The sequence below is a fragment of the Pygocentrus nattereri genome, chromosome 12 (genome assembly GCF_015220715.1).
Source record: "Pygocentrus nattereri isolate fPygNat1 chromosome 12, fPygNat1.pri, whole genome shotgun sequence".
NCBI lineage: Eukaryota > Metazoa > Chordata > Actinopteri > Characiformes > Serrasalmidae > Pygocentrus > Pygocentrus nattereri.
Window position 1 is genome coordinate 4,488,729 of NC_051222.1, and position 23,932 is coordinate 4,512,660.

General features: G+C 38.7%; 2 protein-coding genes across 3 annotated transcripts in view; both read right to left on the reverse strand.

Annotated features, from left to right (window-relative positions):
• The window catches only part of LOC108443648, a 381,331-nt gene that overhangs the window by 222,042 nt on the left and 135,357 nt on the right, over positions 1 to 23,932 (reverse strand). The gene's annotated exons all lie outside the window — the stretch shown is intronic.
• Positions 1 to 23,932, reverse strand: part of LOC108443651 — a 69,228-nt gene that overhangs the window by 13,934 nt on the left and 31,362 nt on the right. For both annotated transcript variants that reach the window (XR_001859161.1, XM_017724433.1), the window contains exons 3-11: positions 21,928 to 22,287; positions 21,001 to 21,357; positions 20,591 to 20,680; positions 15,732 to 15,897; positions 14,548 to 14,721; positions 10,016 to 10,189; positions 8,175 to 8,348; positions 6,190 to 6,363; positions 4,204 to 4,377 (exon numbers count right to left, since the gene is read on the reverse strand). Coding sequence is in view for 1 of the 2 variants with exons in the window: in XM_017724433.1 (XP_017579922.1) it covers positions 4,204 to 4,377; positions 6,190 to 6,363; positions 8,175 to 8,348; positions 10,016 to 10,189; positions 14,548 to 14,721; positions 15,732 to 15,897; positions 20,591 to 20,680; positions 21,001 to 21,357; positions 21,928 to 22,287 (1,843 nt within the window). In the remaining variant the exon portion in view is untranslated. The remainder of the gene's footprint in view (positions 1 to 4,203; positions 4,378 to 6,189; positions 6,364 to 8,174; positions 8,349 to 10,015; positions 10,190 to 14,547; positions 14,722 to 15,731; positions 15,898 to 20,590; positions 20,681 to 21,000; positions 21,358 to 21,927; positions 22,288 to 23,932) is intronic.

Sequence of the window (23,932 nt, forward strand, 5' to 3'; positions counted from 1 at the left end):
CTTGATTGCTAGTTCATCAGAATTGTTGTTTTGGTGATTGTTAGCATTATAACAATTATTCTGCTGTTTTCTTCAGGATATTTCTGTTGTTATGTTCCTAACAGAGTGATAGGAATAGTAAAATGGGCTGAAACAATGGTGTCATTATTTAAGCAAACATCATCATCATCATCATCGTCGTTAACTGCTTAGTCCAAACAGGGAGAGCAGAGAATCTCAGACGAACCTGTCCCCCTCAATTTCTTCCAGCTCATTCCCAGGAACCCCAAGCTACTCCCAGGCCTACTTGGAGATGTAATCCCTCCAGCGGGTCCTAGGATGACCCCGGGGTCTTATCCCGGTAGGCCGTGCCTGGAACACTCCCACCAGCAGGCATCCAGTGGGCATCTGAATCAGATGCCCAACCACCTCAGCTGGTTCCTCTCAATGCAGAGGAGCAGTGGCTCTACTCCGAGCTCTTCTCGGATGGCTGAGCTCCTCACCCTATCAAATACAGTGTAGCCCGGCACCCTACTAAGGAAGCTCATTTCCGCTGCTTGTATTCGCGATCTCATTATTTCGGTCATTACCGACAGCTCATAACCATAGGTGAGGGTTGGGATGTAGACCAACTGGTAAACAGAGAGCTTTGCCTTATGGCTCAGCTCCCTCTTCACCACTACAGTCTGGTACAGTGACCGCATTACTGCTGCTGCTTGTCCCAGCCTGCTGCCAATCTCACGATCCCTCTTCCCATCACTTGTGAACAAGACCCCGAGATACTTAAACTCCTTCACCTGGGGCAAGTGCTTTCCCCTTACCTGGAGTGGGCATACCATCCTTTTCTGGGCTAAGACCATGGAGGTGCTGATCCACATACCAGCCGCTTCATACTCAGCTGCAGACCACTCCAGTGAGTGCTGTGATTCAGCCAAAAGAACATCATCATCTTCAAATAGTAGAGGCGCCACCCTCCGGCCTCCAAACACAATGCCCTCATGACCTCAGCTACGCCTTGACACCCAGTCCACGAATATCACGAACAGGAGTGGAGACAGGACACAACCCTGCCAGAGTCCAATGCTAACGCTGAAAGGGTCTAATTTAATGCTGAGTATATGAACACAGCTCTCACTCTGGGAGTACAGAGATTGAATGGCCTGGAGTAGTAGTCCCGGTACCCCATACTCCCGGAGGAACTCCCACAAGATATCTCGGGAAGCATGGTCGTAAGCCTTCTCCAAATCCACAAAACACATGTAGACTGGGAAAACTCCCATGCCCCCTCAACAGTCTGTGAGAGAGTGAAAAGCTGGTCCATTGTTCCACGGCCGGGACGGAATCTGCATTGTTCCTCCTCAATCTGAGGTTCAACTATCGGTCGAAGTCTCTTTTCCAGCACCTTGGCATAGACTTTCCCAGGGAGGCTGAGCAGTGTGATACCCCGATAGTTGGCACACACCCTCCGGTCCCTTTTCTTAAAAATGGGGACCACCACCCCAGTCTGCCAGTCCGAGGGTACTGTTCCTGCGGTCCATGCAATATTGCAGAGGCGCGTCAGCCACGACAGCCCACAATATCCAGAGCCTTAAGCATCTCCAGATGAATCTCATCCACCCCTGGTGCCTTGCCACCGAAGAGCTTGCCAACTACCTCAGTGACCTCCACCAGGGAAATGGAGCTTGACAAACCAGAGGCCTCCGGACCTGACTCCCATGAGGGAGGCATGTCTCCTGGATTAAGGAGTTCTTCAAAGTGCTCATTCCACTGACCAACAGTATCCTCAATTGAAGTCCGTTTCTCCACCCTTGCAGAATACAGTTTGGGCACAGCCACCCCGACCACTCCTGAGTCACCGGACAGTTGTCCAGAACCTCCTTGAAGCTGACCAAAAGTCTTTTGTAAATGCATCTGTCTTTTTCAAGGACATCCGTGCTTATTTCATGAAGACAAAGCCAAGCCACATACTGCACACATTACAAAAGCAGCCACCTTTTTCAGGCCTTAATCAAACATTTGTTGGCAGAAGTGTTTGATTGGTGTGTAGACCCGTACCTTAAAACAAACAGTTCGGAAACTAGAGCAGAAATGGCGACAAACCAAGCTGGAAGTGTTGTACTCTGCCTGGAAGGACAACTTTATAGAGTATAGAAAAGCTCTCACTAAAGCTCACTCAGCATATCTGGCCTCACTGATTGAGAACAATAAATATAATCCTAGAGTTCTGTTTAGTGTGATTTCCAGAAGCACAAAAAATCAGGCAGGTACTGAACCACAAATTCTGGCAACTCTCACCTTCTTTAATAATAAAATTGAAAATATTAGACAACCAATTCAACCCACAATCTTAAATCCAACTTGGCTGTCATCTGAGGTGGCTGATATAAAACAAAATACAGTTGTAGAAAAAAGGCTAGAAACTTTGTACCTGCTCTCACAGCTAAAACTATTGAAGTTTATCTCCTCTGCAAATTGCACAACCTGCACACTCGATGCAATTCCCTTAAAATTACTCAAAGATTTACTGCCAGTTATTGTAAACCCTCTTTTAACTATAGTAAACTTGTCCCTTAGGCTATGTACCCAAAGCTTTTAAGCAGTTATCAAACCTCTGATCAAGAAACCAAATCTTGATGATAGCATGTTGCCTGATTATAGGCCTGTTTCTAACTTACCCTTTATATCTAAGATTTTAGAAAAGGCTGTGGCCCAACAACTTAGTTCATATCTATATAAGAACCGCATATATTAAAAATTCCAATCTGGATTCAGGCCACATCACAGCACTGAGACAGCTCTAGTTTAGATAACTAATGAGTTTCTTCTTTCCTCTGATCAATGCTATGTATCCCTGTTAGTGCTACTTGACCTCAGTGCAGCTTTCGATACGATAGACCACAGTATTCTCCTAGAAAGGCTAGAATACATGGTTGGAGTCACAGGGTCACACCTATCATGGTTCAAATCTTACCTAACAGAACATTATTAGTTCGTCAGTGTAAACAATTTATCTTCCAATTATTCAAAAGTAAGATTTGGAGTTCTGTGAGGCTCTATTTTAGGACCATATTTATTTACATTATACATATTACTGTTAGGTACAGTTATAAGTAACCATGGCATTAACTTTCATTTTTACGCAGACGATATACAATTGTACATATCAGCCAAACCTGATGACAAATACAGATGAAAGAAAATAGACGACTGCGTAAAAGATGGCCTCTACTTGATCTACAAACACAATTGTGACTGACTACAAAAATTTTATTTATTTGTTTTTTATAGTTTTTTTAATGCCAGAAGTTTTTTTAATTTGGAATTTTGAAAAAAAAGTTTTGTGGCATTTCTTTGTGATTAACTTTTTTCTACAAAATTAAACAATGGACAGAATTTCCTCCAAGAGTGGCGGAGGTTGTAATGCAGGGGTGTGATGATGAGGCGGACACATACACTGAGAGAAGCAAGATTTATTAGAGGCAAATCCATAATCAGGGTCTAAACAGTCCAGGGTCAAAGAGCCAACTTGAAGAGATTGAGGGACAGACATTACAAAAAAGAACACAGACTAAACACACAACAGAGGCCAGAAGAAAAAACACCATGCAAAGACCAGCAACTAACAAGGGAAAACACAGGGCTTAAATACAAGAACAATGAGGGTTAACAAGACACAGGTGATAACAATCAAGCGCAGAGTCTAGAAACAAGGGGGCAGAACAGGAAAGAATCAAAACAAGGAAGCATATGGACAAGACCAGAGGTAAACAAAATCACATGGAGCTCTGAGAGGGGCCAATCGTTACACATATCCCTAAATTTCTTAACTCATAGATGGAAATTAAGTGGCAGCAGTTCTGTCGAAGGCCAATGAGATGGAATTTTTTTTTCCTAGTTAAAACAAATGTTAAAACAAAAAAAACTTAATTGATTGATCTCTCAAATGGTCCCTAAAGAATTTTTTTTTTCAGATTAGCAACTTTACTATTAAAACTCAATTTAGACATTGTTACCCTCACCACTGCTATAAAGAGAAAACAAGTTTTGCTAGAATGGAGGATTTCACATTGAACTCTGAATGACATCCCAGCAACTGAATAAAGAAGACATTTAGAAATATCAGTGGAATCCCCCTTAAATACATTCAAACCCACATGCTGTTGTTGACATAAGCAAACAACATAAAGCTTTAACATTCCACTCCAAAATGAAGAGAAAGCTGACCTGAGTGTCTCCAGTTTACAGTGTGAGCTCTTCAGTCCAGCAGACAGCAGCTCCACTCCTGAATCATGAAGCTCATTGTTACTGATGTCCAGCTCTTTTAGGGAGGAGGTTTTTGTTTGTAAAACTGATCCCAGATTTTCACAAGACGTTCCTCCAAAATGACACAAAGCTAGTCTGCAGAAAGAGAGCATTACACATCTTTTATTGTATGATTTTCCAATGACAGCTACAACGTTCAGATATATTTATATTACTATGAAACAAAGATACAGCAGTGCTCAAAAGCCACTACTAAATAAATAAATATACACACATGTAATATGTAGGAACAGAGAAGGATTATTTCATTCTGTTTGACGATATTGAATGTTTCACCTTTTACTTTGTACATTTTTTTATGTTTTTTTTTTTTTTTTGGAAATATACATATGCTTATTACAGACATAATGTTTGCAACACGTCCCAAAAACAGATACAAAAGTATGTTTATTACTGTGTTACATCACCTTTTAATTTAACAGCACTTAATACATTTGTCTGAAGACACAGACTGAACCAGTTGTAAAAGCACAATTTCTTTCCATTTCTCAGGTATACGAGTCTGTACCTGCACAACCATGTGGGGGCTTCACCATCATATACTGCACTTCATAACGCACCACTCATTTTTAATGATGAGCAGGTCAGTCTAGCACCTGCACTCTGATTATGCACTCCTGCTTTTGTAATGTGTGCAGTATGTGGCTTGGCTTTGTCTTCATGAAATAAGCACGGATGTCCTTGAAAAAGACAGATGCATTTACAAAGCAGTAGATGTTGCTCCTAAATATCTACATATCTTTCATAGTCAATGGTGATTTCACAGATGTGCAGGTTATCTATGCAATGGGCACTAAAACTACCCAAAACGTGACAGAGCCTGTCGTTTGAACTTTACACAGGTAACAATGTGGATGTCCCTTTAGCTCTTTGACCCAGAGAACACTGTCCATTATTTTCATGAACAATCTGAAAGGTTGACTTGTTGTACCACATCCATTTCAGATGAGACTGATCCTAGAGAAGTCACCAGCATGTCTGCATATTGTTTACTCATAACTTCCACTGTGCATAGTACAGTCTTAACTTGTGTTTGTGGATGCAGTAGTGAACCATGGTTTTTGAGAATGGTGTGATATCAATCACAGAAGCATGCTGCTTTTAATTCACTGCTGTCCAGGAGTGCTTTATCTCACTTGGGGGCCCTGGGGCTACAAGTGGTCATGGGCCCTGTGGGTCTTAGTTACACGTAGCATCCAAAACCTCAAAGCCTTTGATTTTGCAACTTCCAGTCCTGACATTCATCATCTTTTCATCACTGCACAAACCAAAATGAAGCATAAATTAGCTTCTTATCCACCAAGTTTTTTTTTTTTGTTAAATGTCTGTTCCACCTTAAATGGTGCCACAGCTGCATTATGGCACCTGGGAGTGCTGAACCATTTAAGACGGAATGCAAAATTTAAAGAAGCTGGGAAGCAGGAAGCCAGTTTCAGCCTCACCAAATTTACATCTAGAATCAAACAACTAAACTCCGTACTCAGCCTAGGATAGAAATTAGCACTGAACTCCAGGTTAACTTTAACTAGAGGTCATATGTGCTATCTGTGCTCTGTCCAATCAGCCATGTGATGCTTCTCCAGTGGTATGTGGTACAGTTGATTGATCTCTCAAAAAGTCCCTAAAGATTGTTTAACTTCTACTTTACTATTAAAACTCCATTTAGACATTGTTACCCTCACCACTGCTATAAAGAGAAAACAAGTTTTGCTAGAATGGAGGATTTCACATTGAACTCTGAACGACATCCCAGCAACTGAATAAAGAAGACATTTAGAAATATCAGTGGAATCCCCCTTAAATACATTCAACCCCACATGCTGTTGTTGAAATAAGCAAACAACATAAAGCTTTAACATTCCACTCCAAAATGAAGAGAAAGCTGACCTGAGAATCTCCAGTTTACAGTGTGAGCTCTTCAGTCCAGCACACAGCTGCTCCACTCCTGAATCATGAAGCTCATTGTTACTGATGTCCAGCTCTTTTAGGGAGGAGGTTTTTGTTTGTAAAACTGATCCCAGATTTTCACAAGACTTTCCTCCAAAATGACACAAGGCTAGTCTGCAGAAAGAGAGCATTACACATCTTTTATTGTATGATTTTCCAATGACAGCTACAACATTCAAATATTTTTATATTACTGTGAAAAAAGAAACAGTAGTGTTCAAAAGCCACTACTAAATAAATAAATATAGACACATATAATATGTAGAAAGAGAGAAGAATTAGTTCATTCTGTTTGACGATATTGAATGTTTTACCCTTTACTTTTTTTTTTTTTTTTTAGGTTTTTTTCTGTTGTTGGAAATATACATATGCTTATTACAGACATAATGTCTGCAACACGTCCCAAAAACAGAAACAAAAGCCTGTTTATCACTGCGTTACATCGCCTTTTCATTTAACAGCACTTAATACATTTGTTTGAAGACACAGACTGAACCAGTTGTAAAAGCCCAATTTCTTGCCATTTCTCAGGTATACAAGTCTGAACCTGCACAACCTTGTGGGGGCTTCACTGTCATACACTGCACTTCATAACGCACCACTCATTTTTAATGCTGAGCAGGTCAGTCTAGCACCTGCACTCTGATTATGCACTCCTGCTTTTGTGATATGTGCAGTATGTGGCTTGGCTTTGTCTTTATGAAATAAGCACGGATGTCCTTGAAAAAGACAGATGCATGCACAAAGCAGTAGATGTTGCTCTTAAATGTCTGTATATCTTTCAGAGTTAATGGTGCTTTCACAGATCTGCAGGTTATCTATGCAATGGGCACTAAAACAACCAATAACGTGATAGACCCTGTCGTTTGAACTTTACACAGGTAACGATCTGGATGGTCCTTTAGTTCTTTGACCCAGAGAACACTGTCCATTATTTTCATGAACAGTCTGAAAGGTTGACTTGTTGTACCACATCCATTTGAGAGGAGACTGATCCTAGAAAAGTCACCAGCATGTCTGGATATTGTTTACTCATAACTTCCACTGTGCATAGTACAGTCTTAACTTGTGTTTTTGGATGCAGTAGTGAACCATGGTTTTTGAGAATGGTGTGATATCAATCACAGAAGCATGCTGCTTTTAATGCACTGCTGTCCAGAGGTGCTTTATCTCACTTGGGGGCCCTGGGCCTACAAGTGGTCATGGGCCCTGTGGGTCTAGTTACACGTAGCATCCAAAAACTCAAAGCCTTTGATTTTGCAACTTCCAGTCCTGACATTCATCATCTTTTCATCACTGCACAAACCAAAATGAAGCATAAATTAGCTTCTTATCCACCAAGTTTTTTTTTTTTGTTAAATGTCTGTTCCACCTTAAATGGTGCCACAGCTGCATTATGGCACCTGGGAGTGCTGAACCATTTAAGACGGAATGCAAAATTTAAAGAAGCTGGGAAGTAGGAAGCCAGTTTCAGCCGCACCAAACTTAAATCTAGAATCAAACAACTAAACTCTGTACTCAGTCTAGGTTAGAAATTAGCACTGAACTCAAGGTCAACTTTAACTAGAGGTCATATGTGCTAGATGTGCTCTGTCCAATCAGCCATGTGATGCTTCTCCAGTGGTATGTGGTACAGTTGATTGATCTCTCAAAAAGTCCCTAAAGATTGTTTAACCTCTACTTTACTATTAAAATTCCATTTAGACATTGTTACCCTCACCACTGCTATAAAGAGAAAACAAGTTTTGCTAGAATGGAGGATTTCACATTGAACTCTGAATAACATCCCAGCAACTGAATAAAGAAGACATATAGGAATATCAGTGGAATCCCCCTGAAATACATTCAGACCCACATGCTGTTGTTGACATAAGCAAACAACATCAAGCTTTAACATTCCACTCCAAAATGAAGAGAAAGCTGACCTGAGAATCTCCAGTTTACAGTGTGAGCTCTTCAGTCCAGCAGACAGCAGCTCCACTCCTGAATCATGAAGCTCATTGTTACTGATGTCCAGCTCTTTTAGGGAGGAGGTTTTTGTTTGTAAAACTGATCCCAGATTTTCACAAGACTTTCCGCCAAAATGACACAAAGCTAGTCTGCAAAAAGAGAGCATTACACATCTTTTACTGTATGATTTCCCAATGACAGCTACAGTGTTCAGATATTTTATATTAATGTGAAACAAACATAGAGTAGTGTTCAAAAGCCACTACTAAATAAATAAATATACACACATATACTATGTAGAAAGAGAGAAGGATTAGTTCATTCTGTTTGACCATATTGAATGTTTTACCTTTTACTTTATACATTTTTTTTTAGGTTTTTTTCTTTTGTTGGAAATATACATATGCTTATTACAGACATAATGTCTGCAACACGTCCCAAAAACAGATACAAAAGCATGTTTATCACTGCGTTACATCGCCTTTTCATTTAACAGCACTTAATACATTTGTTTGAAGACACAGACTGAACCAGTTGTAAAAGCCCAATTTCTTGCCATTTCTCAGGTATACAAGTCTGTACCTGCACAACCATGTGGGGGCTTCACTGTCATATACTGCACTTCATAACGCACCACTCATTTTTAATGATGAGCAGGTCAGTCTAGCACCTGCACTCTGACTATGCACTCATGCTTTTGTAATATGTGCAGTATGTGGCTTGGCTTTGTCTTCATGAAATAAGCATGGATGTCCTTGAAATAGACAGATGCATGTACAAAGCAGTGTATGTTGCTCCTAAATATCTATATATCTTTCAGAGATAATGGTGCTTTCACAGATGTGCAGGTTATCTATGCAATGGGCAGTAAAACAACCCATAACATGACAGACCCTGTCGTTTGAACTTTACACAGGTAACGATCTGGATGGTCCTTTAGTTCTTTGACCCAGAGAACAATGTCCATTATTTTCATGAACAATCTGAAAGGTTGACTTATTGTACCACATCCATTTGAGATGAGACTGATCCTAGAGAAGTCACCAGCATGACTGGATGTTGTTTACTTATAACTTACACTGTGCATGCAGTGGTCATGGGCCCTGTGGTTTGAGTTACACGTAGCATCCAAAAACTCAAAGCCTTTGATTTTGCAAGTTCTAGTCCTGCCATTCATCATCTTTTCATGACTGCACAAATCTAAATGAAGCTTAAATTAGCTTCTTATCCACCAAGTTTTTTTTGATAAATGTCTGTTCCACCTTAAATGGTGCCACAGCTGCATTATGGCACCTGGGAGTGCTGACCCATGTAAGATGTAACGCAAAATTTGAAGAAGCTGGGAAGTAGGAAGCCAGTTTCAGCCTCACCGAACTTAAATCTAGAATCAAACAACTAGATTCTGTAGTCAGCCTAGGATAGAAATTATCACTGAACTCCAGGTTAACTTTAACTAGAGGTCATATATGCTAGATGTGCTCTGTCCAATCAGCCATGTGATGCTTCTCCAGTGGTATGTGGTACAGTTGATTGATCTCTCAAAAAGTCCCTAAAGATTGTTTAACTTCTACTTTACTATTAAAAGTCCATTTAGACACTGTTACCCTCACCACTGCTATAATGGAGAAAACAAGTTTTGCTAGAATGGAGGATTTCACATTGAACTCTGAATGATGTCCCAGCAACTGAATAAAGAAGACATTTAGAAATATCAGTGGAATACCCCTTAAATACATTCAAACCCACATGCTGTTGTTGACATAAGCAAACAACATAAAGCTTTAACATTCCACTCCAAAATGAAGAGAAAGCTGACCTGAGAATCTCCAGTTTACAGTGTGAGCTCTTCAGTCCAGCAGACAGCAGCTCCACTCCTGAATCATGAAGCTTATTGTTACTGATGTCCAGCTCTTTTAGGGAGGAGGTTTTTGTTTGTAAAACTGATCCCAGATTTTCACAAGACTTTCCTCCAAAATGACACAAAACTAGTCTGCAAAAAGAGAGCATTACACATCTTATATTGTATGATTATCCAATGACAGCTACAACGTTCAGATATTTTTATATTACTGTGAAACAAACATACAGTAGCGTTCAAAAGCCACTTCTAAATAAATAAATATAGACACATATGTAGAAAGAGAGAAGGATTAGTTCATTCTGTTTGACCATATTGAATGTTTTACCTTTTACTTTATTAATTTTTTTGTTTTTTTTTCTTTTTTTGGAAATATACATATGCTTATTACAGACATAATACAATGTTCAGATATTTTTTATATTACTATGAAACAAAAATACAGTAGTGTTCAAAAGTCACAACTAAATAAATACATATACACACATAAATTACAACCCCAATTCCAATGAAGTTGGGATGTTGTGTAAAACATAAATAAAAACAGAATGCAATGATTTGAAAATCCTTTTCAACCTATATTAAGTTGAATACACTACAAAGACAAGATACTTAATGTTCAAACAGATAATCTTTATTGTTTTTTTGCAAATATGCACTGATTTTGAATTTGATGCCTGCAACACGTTCCAAAGAAGTTGGGACAGGGGCATGTTTACCACTGTGTTACATCACCTTTCCTTTTAACAACACTCAATAAGCACTGGGGAACTGACGACACTAATTGTTGAAGCTTTGTAGGTGGAATTCTTTCCCATTCTTGCTCAATGACATCTCAGCAACTGAATAAAGAAGACATTTAGAAATATCAGTGGAATCCCCCTTAAATACATTCAATGTATTTCTATACATTCTAGAGTTCTATACAGAACTCTTTACAACTCTAAATAAAACCATGCCTTCAGTAAAGGACACTTGAATAGCCATCTTTTTAAAGAGAATCTCAGAGGTCATGTCTAGTCGACAGTACAAGTGTAGTGCTTTTTGAATAATACAGATACTTTCCTCTGCATCTTGGCCTGGAGTTCAGTGTTTTACTAATTATAACCTGTGATAGTGGTGGTAAACTATGCGCTCACTGCCATACGATTCACACAATATTAAATAAAATGTGATGATATCACAAGCCATGGCTAGCTAGCAAACCAGAAGTCTAAACAACTGGATTAAGGGATGGCTACTAACTTTAGCTGGTACTAGCCATAGCCAACTATCTGGCAAGGCAACCTATGCCTGTATTTCTCAGACACACCTTACTTGTATTTTTTTTTTCTCCACTTTTGAAAAAGGGATTGAATGCTCTACTAACCACTTCAGCAACACACCATTCATAAACCATTGAGCACAGAGAGCTATATTCATGTGTGAGTCCTGGGAGCTGTTTTGTAATCATTTCTCCTTTCTTGTATTTATTTTCATGACTACACAAAAGTATCAACCAGAGTCCACTTAAACATGAGCCGATAATTTTTCTCTGATTTTCCACAGTGCTTAATGTTCAACTAAAGGCCAGTTTCTAGAACTAGTTTGAAGTGGTACAAAATATTAAGACTGTCAAAACGTCTGATGCAGAATTACAGTTTAATACTGCAGTCCATGTCCCCACAAGCTTAGCATATTCTGTGCACATCCTGTTCTAGATAGCCTGGTTAAAAAGACCTACACTGCTGAGAATTAATCAACAAGGAAAGTATTTAGTCTAATACTACTGCTATTGCTAAGAAACATGGAACATTTTATTGAAGTGATAAAATATGGGTCCAAATGACTGATGATTAGACCTGTAAGACAGAGAACCTTCAAAAAATTCTAAAATGGTGAGTTTCAGCTATCCATCTAATATTTTATTGCTAATTATTGTTTCATCATGATGTGGTAGAAAAGTGACGTCTGCTGTCAGTTACTCAGTGTGAACAGGCTGGAGGTTTAAAATACCATGGAAATTTGTATGCTGGCCTATGGTAACTGTATGAAATACATGTGATAACCCACTTAGGGCCCAGGTTTACTGCTGAAATTAACAATAATGGCCCCACATGGGCCCATCATTACCCTGTATAAGGGGACACAAAAAGGGGCCAGTGGATGATGGCTCACACAGGTCCTGCTTGCAGTTTAGCCCTATTAGTTTTACACAAACACACACAAGGCCCTTATGGAGCCCATGGACTCCAATGGGTTTTCTGATACAGAGCAGGGGAAATCATTGGTGATGTGGACACCAAGGAACTACAAGATTTGCACTCTCTCCACGGTTGAGCCCTCGATGTGCAGTGGAGAGTGACCTCCAAAGTTCCTCTTGAAGTCTACAATAATCTTTTTGATCTCATCTACATTAAGAGATATACTGTTATCTCTGCACCAGTCTGCAGGACACGCCATGTCCTCCATGTAAGATGACTTGTTATTGTTGCTGATAAGAACCACCACTGTAGTATCATTAGCAAACTTCATGAGGTGATGTTGGCAATCCTGATGGACTGAGGTCTCCTAGTCAAGAAGTCCAGGATCCAGTTGCATAAGGAGGTGTTCAGGACCAGCAAGCTTAGATTTCCTTAAGTTGCGGTGGGACAATTATGTTGAATTCTGAACTAAAGTCTATGAAAATGATTCTCACATGATTGTCTTTTCTGTCCAGATGGGCCAGTGAGAGTTAGAAGGCAGAGAATAAGGCATCCTCTGTGGACCTGTTAGGGTGAAAGCTACAAACTGAATGGATCCATTGTGGAAGGAGGCCTGCTCTTTATGTGTTTTATTACCAGCTGCTGGACGCATTCATGATGATTGGAGTGAGTCCACAGGTAGGTAGTCGCTGAGGCAAGACAGATGGTTTCTTTGAAACGGGGATGATGGTAGTCATTTTGAAGAACTGCAGGACAAATGTACAGCTCAGAGAAATGTTGAAGATGGTGGTTAGGACATCAGCAAGCTGGTCAGCACATTCCATGACCACCCAGCCAGGTAATACTTGGTCAGTGGGAGAGGAGATGGTCTTCGTTGCTGGCTGTTTCATGTTTCATGCTGCAAATAGAAAATGTTCAGAGCATCTTGAAGCAAGGCATCACCATCACAGGCATGTGGTGTCACTTTATCCGTCTGACAGCTCGGGACAGGTTTGCTCTTGCTGAAGTCACATCATCTATGCTCTAATGTAGCCAGTTACGGATGCTGTATATTCCTCAGAATCAGCTGAGGTGTTATATGCAGCCCCCTTCCTGAACATGCTCCAGCCTATATCCTCAAAACTGTCCAGAAGCACTGTGGTTTAGCTGTTAGCCTAGCGCAGATGCCTCTCTGTTGGTGTTTTAGACACTTTCTCTCCCAACTAGCAGCACCATCCAGGGTGTGGTTTCAAAAAGCAGCTTAAGGTCATGTAGCATGTCCAACAGTCATTTACTGCAGTTGAATTCTGTTGTCTAATGTCCAGCCGGGTGTGGCAATGATATTCATAGACATCTTAACCAGTGTTTCTGACACACACTTTGGGCAAAAACACCATATGTTCAGCCCTAAAGTTGCCACATCTTGAATAAAAAATATCACAGCTAATTAAAATATTAATACAGTAATAACACAGTAATAATACACTAATAACAGTAACAATACAATAATAACAGTAATAATACAGGACAACTGCTCAGTCGGAAAAAAATTAAGCACATCCTGAACACTGATGAATCTGAGATTCTTAATTCATACAGAAATTCTCCCTTTTCTTAAACAAGACAGTGAGATTATAGGAACCGAGCAGCTGCCACTGACTCCTCTCTATACTGACGTACAGTATATTTAACAGATTGTGTTTTATAACTTTCATTTCTTTCTGCACTTTTGTGCTCAAATATCCTTTGTTACTTTGTTATGGTAATACATGTGTTTTGTATACCTTGTGCATGACGGGTTACTATATGTAGTGTTTTGCTCTATTTTTAGTGTTATATTGTTTGTTTTTACACCACTTACTGGCAGAATTCCTGACATGGGCCATGAAGTTGACTTTATTTGGCTTAAATTAGCATTAAATAAATTCATAATATAAGAATAGTTGTTATGACTTTAGTTCAATTGAATTAAATAAAATGAATTAATAGTAATTACTCTTATATTTTTAATTTGTAATACTTATTATGCATTATGCTTTTTAATGCTTATATTTCTGTAATTCTATGGAACTGCATATTGTTGATTGATATCAAGTTGCTTCACACAATAATGAGCCAATGACACGATCAGAATCACCCGTTTCAGAAAATTCAGTTGGTTTCATGCAGTTAGCAATATACTCAGAGATTATTATCAGCTTCATTAGAAAATATCCTGTCTGAAATATGTATATAACACAATACATACATACAGCACAATCATTAGCTGCATCCTTCTGTGATGCTGGAGTAGAACAGCGAAATGTCATCACATTTAGGAAATCTAACCTGAGTATCTCCAGTTTACAGTCCGAACTCTTCAGTCCATCAGAGAGCAGCTCTACACCGGAATCCTGCAGATCATTGTTACTGAGGTCCAGCTCTGTCAGAGAGGAGTTTTCTGTTTGTAGAGCTGCACTCAGCATTGTAATGGACTGTACAGTGAGGTTACATCCAGCAAATCTACAGAGAAGAAGAAAAGTAAATATTGTTTTAAAAAATGTGTTTGAATTTGTAATTGTCTGAACAATAACATTTAAAACTGCAATTCCATGCAATTCTTCCAGTCTTGTACTGCTCTGACTTCATTTTGTTTTCTTGGATTCACAGGAAAACCTGGAACAGCTTTGGATTTATATATACCAATATAATGTAACACACATACTTTTACTGCTGCTTTCTTAAGTAGCACATATGTCTCCTCCATCTAAACCAGGTTTGATCTGTTTCTTAGTATTTTTCTTTCTGAATATTATTAAATATTTTTCACAAGCTATATATAAACAAATACTCACAAAAACAATAGATGAAAGCTGTTAAAACTTGTTTTTAATAGCTCCAAATATGATTAAAGACCCAATACTCAGACAGGTCTGGATTGTTTTCCTTTCTCTTTTTATATTAACTCCATAGACCGCCTAGACTAGTCTGAAATTTCGTGTTGCTCATAAGACATAACGGCACTAATATTGGCGTAATAACATCACTCATGCGGTTTATTTCAATAGTGATGCTGTGCAGGTGATGGAAGAAATCCTACGGTGACACCCGTCTCTGCATAAAAATGTTTATTTGCATTTAGAGATTGAAATCAGAATCAAGCCTTGTGAAACAGCTTGAGAGAGAAACTGCCAATATTTTCTTTTCCTGAGTCCAGGCTTTTATACCCTGGTTATCTTCGTCAACGTATATCTAAGAAACACATAGAACTATTTATAATGATCTCATATGTTCTGGAACTAAGAGAGAGAGCGAAGAGGGAGAGGAGCCCTACTCATATAAAGATTCCTTATACACACATGAAGTGAAATACCACATATGGAGCCTTCTTTCCTATGAGCATACCAGACTCATGGCATCACTGCCATAGCATCAGTACCATTTATGGAACATTTAGCTCCACATCGCTGGATGCATATGTGAGGCCCCAGTATCATAGGGTTTTTATATCAAGGCTCAGACTCTTCACTCACTTAGCCTTTCTGCAGTTTGTCATAGTTGGGATGAGTCTTCTGTAACCCTCCTCTGATGTGTTGTATCTCTTCAGGTCCAACTCTTCACGCACGTATTGTGATTTAAGACGCATGAAGGCTACAGCTGAGCATTCTGCAGGAGAGAGTTCCTTTTCAGAGAATTTATCTGGAATCAAAGAGAAACAGTACTATAAATAAGTAGGTCATCATGTTTGAGATCTATCAGATTTTCAGTAATATTCAGTCAGGGGACAATAAAGGCCAGGTCAAGGTTGATTTTAAATTACAGTTTTGTTCTTTCTTTTTTCCTTAATTTCTTCTCTGAATGTGGAACATTAGCTTCCAGGAAAAAAAAAAATTGTAAGAGCAGACCAAATTCCAAAAAGTGTTGTGTTGCATACTTTGACGTTGACTTTTGTAATGCGATCTCAGTTAAGATTACCTTCTGACTGCTACAGTAGACTTGGTTTAAGACCTAATATGTCAAATTAGTGCTGAAACTGTACAAATAAATAATAGCAGTGGCTTGACTGAAAGGGTGCACACCAAGCATTGTGGCTGTTTCAAACACAGTCTCTGGCAGTATTCAGCAGTATTTAACCAAGCAACTACCAAAACATTCTGCTGTTCAAAGCACACTATTCAGTTACCTCGTATAAGAACATGCTTCTCTGTGTTATTCAGCTTATAAAGTACTTATTGATTTGTTTTAAACTGATGTATTATCACAGTGCACTGAGACCTCTGCAGAACAATGAACCATTCAGCAGCTGTACTGCAGCGTTCATAGCATATCAGTGCTTTAGGAGAACTAGCTTCTGGATTCTTCAAAGGTGAACTGATGTGTGTCATGATTGGCTCCTCCCACTCATCCAGGTGCTTTTTCTGTTTACTTTCTGGTCTAGTCCACGTGTTTTTTGTTTTGATTCCCAGTCCAGACCCTTGTTTTGTGACTCCACCCCTGATAGTTTCCACCTGTTTTCCTCCTGTCCCTCGTCATCCTTGTTATTTAAGCCCTGTTTTTGCCCCTTGTGGTTGTTGGTCTTTGTTGAATATGTCTGATTGTGTTTGATTTGCTGACTGTATTGTATATGTTGTGCTGTTTGGAATTCAGTGTTTTGTTTCGTTATGTCTGTCCCTCCTGCTCTCTGTGTTGGCTCTTTGAACCTGGACCGTTTCATCCTGGATTTGCCCTCAATAAAACTCGCACGTGCGTCCGCCTCATCACTCCACGTCACAAGGTGCAGGAAAATTAATTATAAATGTTTATCGCACTGTGATAAGAAAGTGTGCCGCATACTGTATTTGTTTAAAAATGATGTTAACCAAATGTTGTGGCCATTGCAGTCACCAGATCTCAACCCATTTGTTGTTTTAATAGTGATAAAGTAATTATAGTAGGAGACTTCAACATTCATTTTGAAAAAGTTGATGACTCATTAAAAAAGGCTTTTGCATCAATTCTAGACTCAGTTGGTATTGCTCAAAATGTAACAGGACCTACGCATTACTGTAATCATACTCTGGATCTGGTTTTGACCCTGGGTGTTAGCATAGATAACCTAGATATTCTTTCTCAAACCTCAGTAATCTCAGATCATTATCTTATTTCTTTTAAACTTCATCTTAGTCATAATATACGTACATCCCCCAGCTACTCTATGAAACGTTCAATAACGCCCTTTACCGCTCAACAATTTACTGATAACCTTCCTGATTTATCAACCATAGTGTACTCTCCAGGTAACCCAGCAGAACTAGACAAACTAACTGATTGTTTAGAAAATACCTTCCGGTCTACTTTAGATGGTGTAGCACCACTTAAACACAAAAAAGAGAGACAGAAAAAACTTGCGCTGTGGTATAACGACCAAACTCGTACTTTAAAGCAATTAGTACGAAATTTTGAGCGAAAATGGCGATCAACCAAACTGGAAGTATTCCACTCTGCTTGGAAAGACAGTATTGTTGAATATAGAAGAGAAATTAATAAAGCCCGCTCAGAGTATCTGGCCTCTCAGATCGAGATTAATAAAAACAACCCTAGAGTTCTCTTTAGTGTTATTTCTAAACTGACTAAAAATCAGGCAGGTACTGATCCTCAGATTCCAGCAATCCACACTAGCAATGCTTTTATGGACTATTTTGATAATAAAATCGAAAATATTCGGGACAAAATTCAACAGATAAATAGCACATCTTGTCTGTCATCTGGTGTGGCTGATATAGAACAAAATCCAGCTACCGAAGTCAGGTTGGAAGTTTTTAACCCACTACATCATTTAGAACTGGAGAAAATTATCTCCTCATCAAACTGCACAACCTGTACACTTGATGCAGTTCCCACAAAACTATTAAAACAGGTATTACCAGACATAATTAAACCACTATTAACAATAGTAAACTCATCATTAAACCCTGGGTATGTTCCCAAAGCCTTTAAACTAGCAGTAATTAAACCTTTGATCAAGAAACCAAATCTTGATCCTAGTGTACTATCTAACTATAGACCTATTTCAAATTTACCATTTATTTCTAAGATTTTAGAAAAGGCCGTGGCCCAACAACTTGGCTCTTATCTGCAAAGAAACCAGATCTATGAAAAATTCCAATCTGGATTTAGGCCTCATCATAGCACTGAGACAGCTCTAGTTAAGATAACAAATGATCTGCTTCTTGCCGCTGACCAAGGCTGCGTTTCTTTACTGGTACTTCTTGATCTGAGCGCAGCTTTTGATACAATAGATCATAATATCCTCCTAGAAAGATTAGAGAAAATGGTCGGTATAACTGGAACTGCCTTATCATGGTTCAAATCATACTTGACCGATCGTTTTCAGTTTGTGAGGGTAAATAATATACCCTCCAATTATACAAAGGTTAGATATGGAGTTCCACAAGGCTCTATCTTAGGACCGTTATTATTTACGTTATACATGCTCCCCCTGGGCAAAGTTATTAGAAAACATAATGTTAATTTTCATTGTTATGCAGACGACACACAGCTCTTCATATCAGCCAAACCTGATGACAAACAGAGAATAAAGAAAATGGAGGATTGCGTAAAAGATGTGAAATCATGGATGTCACACAACTTTCTTCTATTAAATAGTGATAAAACAGAAGTTCTTCTATTAGGCCCTAAAGCTGCTAGAAATAAATTATCACACCTAATGTTGAATCTGGCCGACTTCTCAGTCACACCTGGTTCAACAGCTAAAAATCTTGGCGTTATCATAGATTCAGATCTAGCATTTGATAAACACATATCTAATGTTACTAAAACAGCTTTTCTACATCTCCGTAACATCGCCAAGCTAAGAAATGCTTTATCCTTACATGACGCAGAAAAATTAGTACATGCCTTCATTACGTCAAGGCTAGACTACTGTAATGCGCTACTGTCAGGATGTTCTAGCAGTAACTTAAATAAACTTCAGCTAGTTCAAAATGCTGCAGCCAGGGTCCTTACTAAAACTAGAAAATTTGACCATATTAGTCCAGTCCTATCAGCTCTTCACTGGCTTCCAGTCAAATTCCGCATAGACTATAAAATTCTCCTGTTAACGTATAAAGCCCTACATGGGCTCGCTCCTGAGTATCTGAGAGACCTTATCTCCTATTATGAACCACCACGATTACTTAGATCACAGGGTGCTGGCTTCCTAGTAGTTCCCAAAATTCAGAGAAGCTCTGCAGGAGGAAGAGCTTTCTCTTATAAAGCGCCCCAACTCTGGAATAATCTCCCCGATAATGTTCGGGACTCAGACACAGTCTCAATCTTTAAGTCTAGACTAAAAACTTACTTGTTTAGTTTAGCTTTTGGTAGTTAATGTTAATTCCCTTTAGATAAGGCTGCAGATCCAGGGGTTCATGGACATAGTGAATTGTGGGTAAACTGAGATGCTGGTGCTGCTGTCACTCACTACATGCAGTCACTCAGGTTTGTGGACGGTGGAGTGGGTGAATGCCAGTGTCTCAGGGAGCCTCCGTGTCTATGTTACCTTCTGGCTCTCTCCCTTTAGTTAGGCTGTCATATTCAGACCTGCCGGAGTCATTAGTCACACTCTGATAATTTTTTACATTTTCTGTTCTTCATAAATCCAGTCTAAACTAATTCCTAAATCTTTCCTTCCTCCGAGTTACTGACTGTCCACCGGTCCGGCCCAATACTGATGGATGTCCCACCCTCAAGTCCCCCTGTCCCCCTGATTGACCAGACTGATGGAAGTTTCTGGAACGCAGCTTCTCCACTACAGATCACATCCAAATCTATATGAACTCTAATTGTTTCCACTGTTGATTATACACACCTGAATATATTAGAACTGCGTGGATGTAAAATTGACTTTTCAATGTTTAACTTATAAGTTGTCTGACCAGTGGTAGGATGGTCCCCCCTTTAGATGTGAGTCTTGGTCCTCCCGAGGTTTCTTCCTCCTCCAGCTCTGAGGGAGTTTTTCCTTGCCTCAGCGCTCACGGGGGTTCTGTATATTCTGTATATTATGTTCAGTGTTTTGTCTGATTCTCTGTGCTGTGATTCCCATTTTTGTAAAGCTGCTTTGTGACAACATCAGTTGTAAAAAGCGCTATATAAATAAATTTGATTTGATTTGATTTGATTTTATAAAGAGCCACTACCATCACTGAAAGGCCAGCTGAGGCAAAATCTTTTGCAAGAATGGTGTTCCATCCTTCAAGTACAGGTCCAGAGACGTGTGGAATCAAGGCATTTTGAAGCTGTTCTGGGAGCTCATAGTGACCTAACACCTTACCGAGACACTCTTTTAACTTCACTGTGTGACTCGTCTATTTTAAAAAGAAATGTTATTACAGACAGTTATTAATATAAAACTTACCTTTCAAGATGTAAGCTGTAAAGGCACCTAATATAACAGCAAAGACAAAAAAGCAGATGACGGCAATCTTCCAGGCGTGAAAACCTTGTTCTGAAATACAAACCAAATAAAAAATTACAGCATACCAAATATCACATTTACTTAATTTGTCCTCCCGTGATATATTAATATTAATAGCATAATAATGAAATGACTTTGAACTGTCACCATTAACTGTGATATGATACTGTGACTATGTTTTACATACTGAATGCTTCCCACATTTAAATAGTTTAAAGGTTTGTTTGTAAGGAGTTGAAATACTTTAAAGGTAGTCACTATGTATAAGTACTATGAAGATGACTTAATACATGTGATGCAAAACTGTTAATTCCAAAGTAATAACAAACTAAAATTCTGTTGGCTCATACCTTTAACTTCAACATAAACAGGAAAATCATCAAACCAGGACCTGTACCGAATTAAGCATTTGTAAGCTCCCTCATCAGAAGGTTGCACTGCTGAGAGTTTCAGTGAGGTGTTTCCTTTCTGCAGCTCTGCTTTAAATAGAGACGTCCTTCTTCTGTAAGACTCCATCTGATCATAATATCTGTCTGCGCGATCTTCATAGAGATGCACTTGATTGTCAGTATCAGTCCGATCTGTTCGGATCCACTCCACCATCATATCCTCAGCACTGATGCTGGGTTGGAGAGAACAGGGCAGAACCAGATCTTCACCAGCTTCAGCAACAAGCGGAGCGGCTGGGCCAACTACTTTTGAATGTACTAAAATAAAAAGAAAAACTGTAAGTCAATAATGTAATTAATTTTTAATTGTTTATTGTTTTTTCCCCATTATTGTTTACAAAAATCAACCATTAGCATAAATCCCCTCTATTGCACACCATCTTTCCTGATTCTTGAAGACCACCTGCTGCAAACAGCAAGAGGACCAATGTTAAAGAATGCTCTAAATCTTTGTTAAACTAATCTGTGGGCTATCTGTATCATAAGGTCAGTTTCCATATACAGGACTGATGCTGGTTATAACAGAAGTGAACGTGAAGCTAGTGCAGTTACTGAATTCTGTTAGTAAACATTTCCTGGGGGGAGGGGTGTGTGGCTGTGTTCAGCATTAGCCGATACCCACTGTAACTGTGTGCAAATTCATTTAAAAGCCAGCCTGATTGTTCATAGACACCAGAAAATCTAACAAACCTGATTTTGACTCTTTTTCTCTTTCCTGTTGTATACAAATAAAAAGCCACACTGCACTAAATTGACCTAATGATAAAGAAAATGATACCAGATAACTCTTTTTGTTTACTGAAATATTAAGAATGCCATTGCTCTTACCTTTAACCTCAACAAGATGAACAGTGATGTCATCATACCAGGACGCTGATTTTACTAAACATTTGTAAACTCCCTCATCAGAAGTCTGGACCTCTGAGAGTTTCAGTGAGGTGTTTCCTTTCTGCAGTTCTTCTTTAAATAAAGTGGTTCTTCCTCTATAAGACTTCATCTGGTCATAATATATGTCTGTGTGATCTTCATAGAGATGCACTAGATTGTCAGTATCAGTCCGATCAGTTCTGGTCCACTCCACCATCATGTCCACAGCACTGATGTTGGGTTGGAGTGAACAGGGCAGAACCAGGTCTTCACCAGCTTCAGCAAGAAGAGGAGCAGCTGGGCCAAGTACCTTAAAGTTTTCTGCAATGAGCAAACAAACAAATTATGCAGTTTCATGTTTATATCACTAACACAGTTGGTCCTGTCACACGTGCATCTGCTTGCGAATTTTCCTGAAAATTACATTTCAGTGTTGAGGGCATCACTGACTTCCAGGGTGAATAATTTTGTAGGCAAAAATTCATGTTGAGTTCAAGTTCAATTAACAATACAATTACATTTGTATTTGCATTCTCAATTAATTGGGCTACTTCTACTGCAGTTGTGCGTTGGGACCACTAGAGCCAAGGGACACCAACTCTGAGTCAAGATCAAGACATTTATATATTATATATATATAATATAATATATATACACAATTAATTTTATATAGTATATATTTGTATATAGTATATATTTACATAGTATATATTTTGTAAATATTACACATTACACTTATTGTATCATCTTCAAACTACATGTCACATGAATATTTTGGTCCAATCATGATCACGTCTGCAGTAAAAGTTCGCTCAGTTTAATTAACTGATGGATAATTACGCTGAGACTGCAGACAAATGAAGACTATTCTCACTTTCAGTGTATAAAATGCTTAGACTGTATGGTAAAATGTCTGAAGCAGTTATGGCTACTGTCATCATGAGGAGCTTTTTCAGGAATTAAATATATATTTTTTATCGTTTTGTAGGCATTAAAGCATGGCTGTAGACATGTAAAGAACAAGTCAGTGACACTATTTAGCCTGACAGTATAGAAATGTGCTTGTAGTTCTGATGTTAGTAGCGATTAGTATTTGAAGGTGAGGTGTATTTACACTTTATTCTTGTATTTGTTATATTGTTATATTGCAATATACATGTTTTTCTTCATATTTTTATCTGTCATTCCATACGTTAAGTCGGATTTTTTTTCTCTCTGTCTTTCTAGAAGCTGAGGCCATAATAACAAAAACCAGATGTAAGCCATACCATAAGATGTTTTCTCGCGTGAATGTATATGTTGGAGGGAGAGTTGAGGCCATAGCTGCCTAGCTGCCTTGTCAGCTGTAAGAATGAGCTTTTCCAGATGTTTTCACATGTTAATGTATGATGTGCGTTATGAGTGTGCACAAATTTTGTTTAAAAAGCTAAACCATCTTGCACTTGGAGGAGATTCCACATTGGCTTCTGGGTTTCTGCAACAAGGGCTTTTAGCGCTATCTTTTAATTTGAAATAAAGTTGTTCGTGTTTAAATCCAGATAGTGTCTACAGAGCTTTCGTCATCCCACCTACACAACTGAGAATAAACAACAAAGTCCATAATCACAATATATGCTCACAATGTCCCTCCCCCAGTATACTGATATAAACTATATGTACCCCCTTGGGAAATTTGTAATAAAATGTTTTGATGTGCTCTCCACAAATTTTCTAATGCCAAGAAACTGTGTTATTCTCCAAGAACTTTGTTGATGTTTAGTGTTTCAATGCTGTTTTTCTATTTTTAAAATAGTTTTTTGGATTTAATTTTTCACTCATCTGTTCCTTAACTTAAAATCAGCAGAAGAGAGGGTATGATGTGAAGGGGAATAGCTGTAAGTAAGACTGAGTGTGAGATGAAGTGATAAGCTTTGTATGTAAATTTATAACATGAAATATACTGTAGTTTTATTAGTGTTTTCTGTGG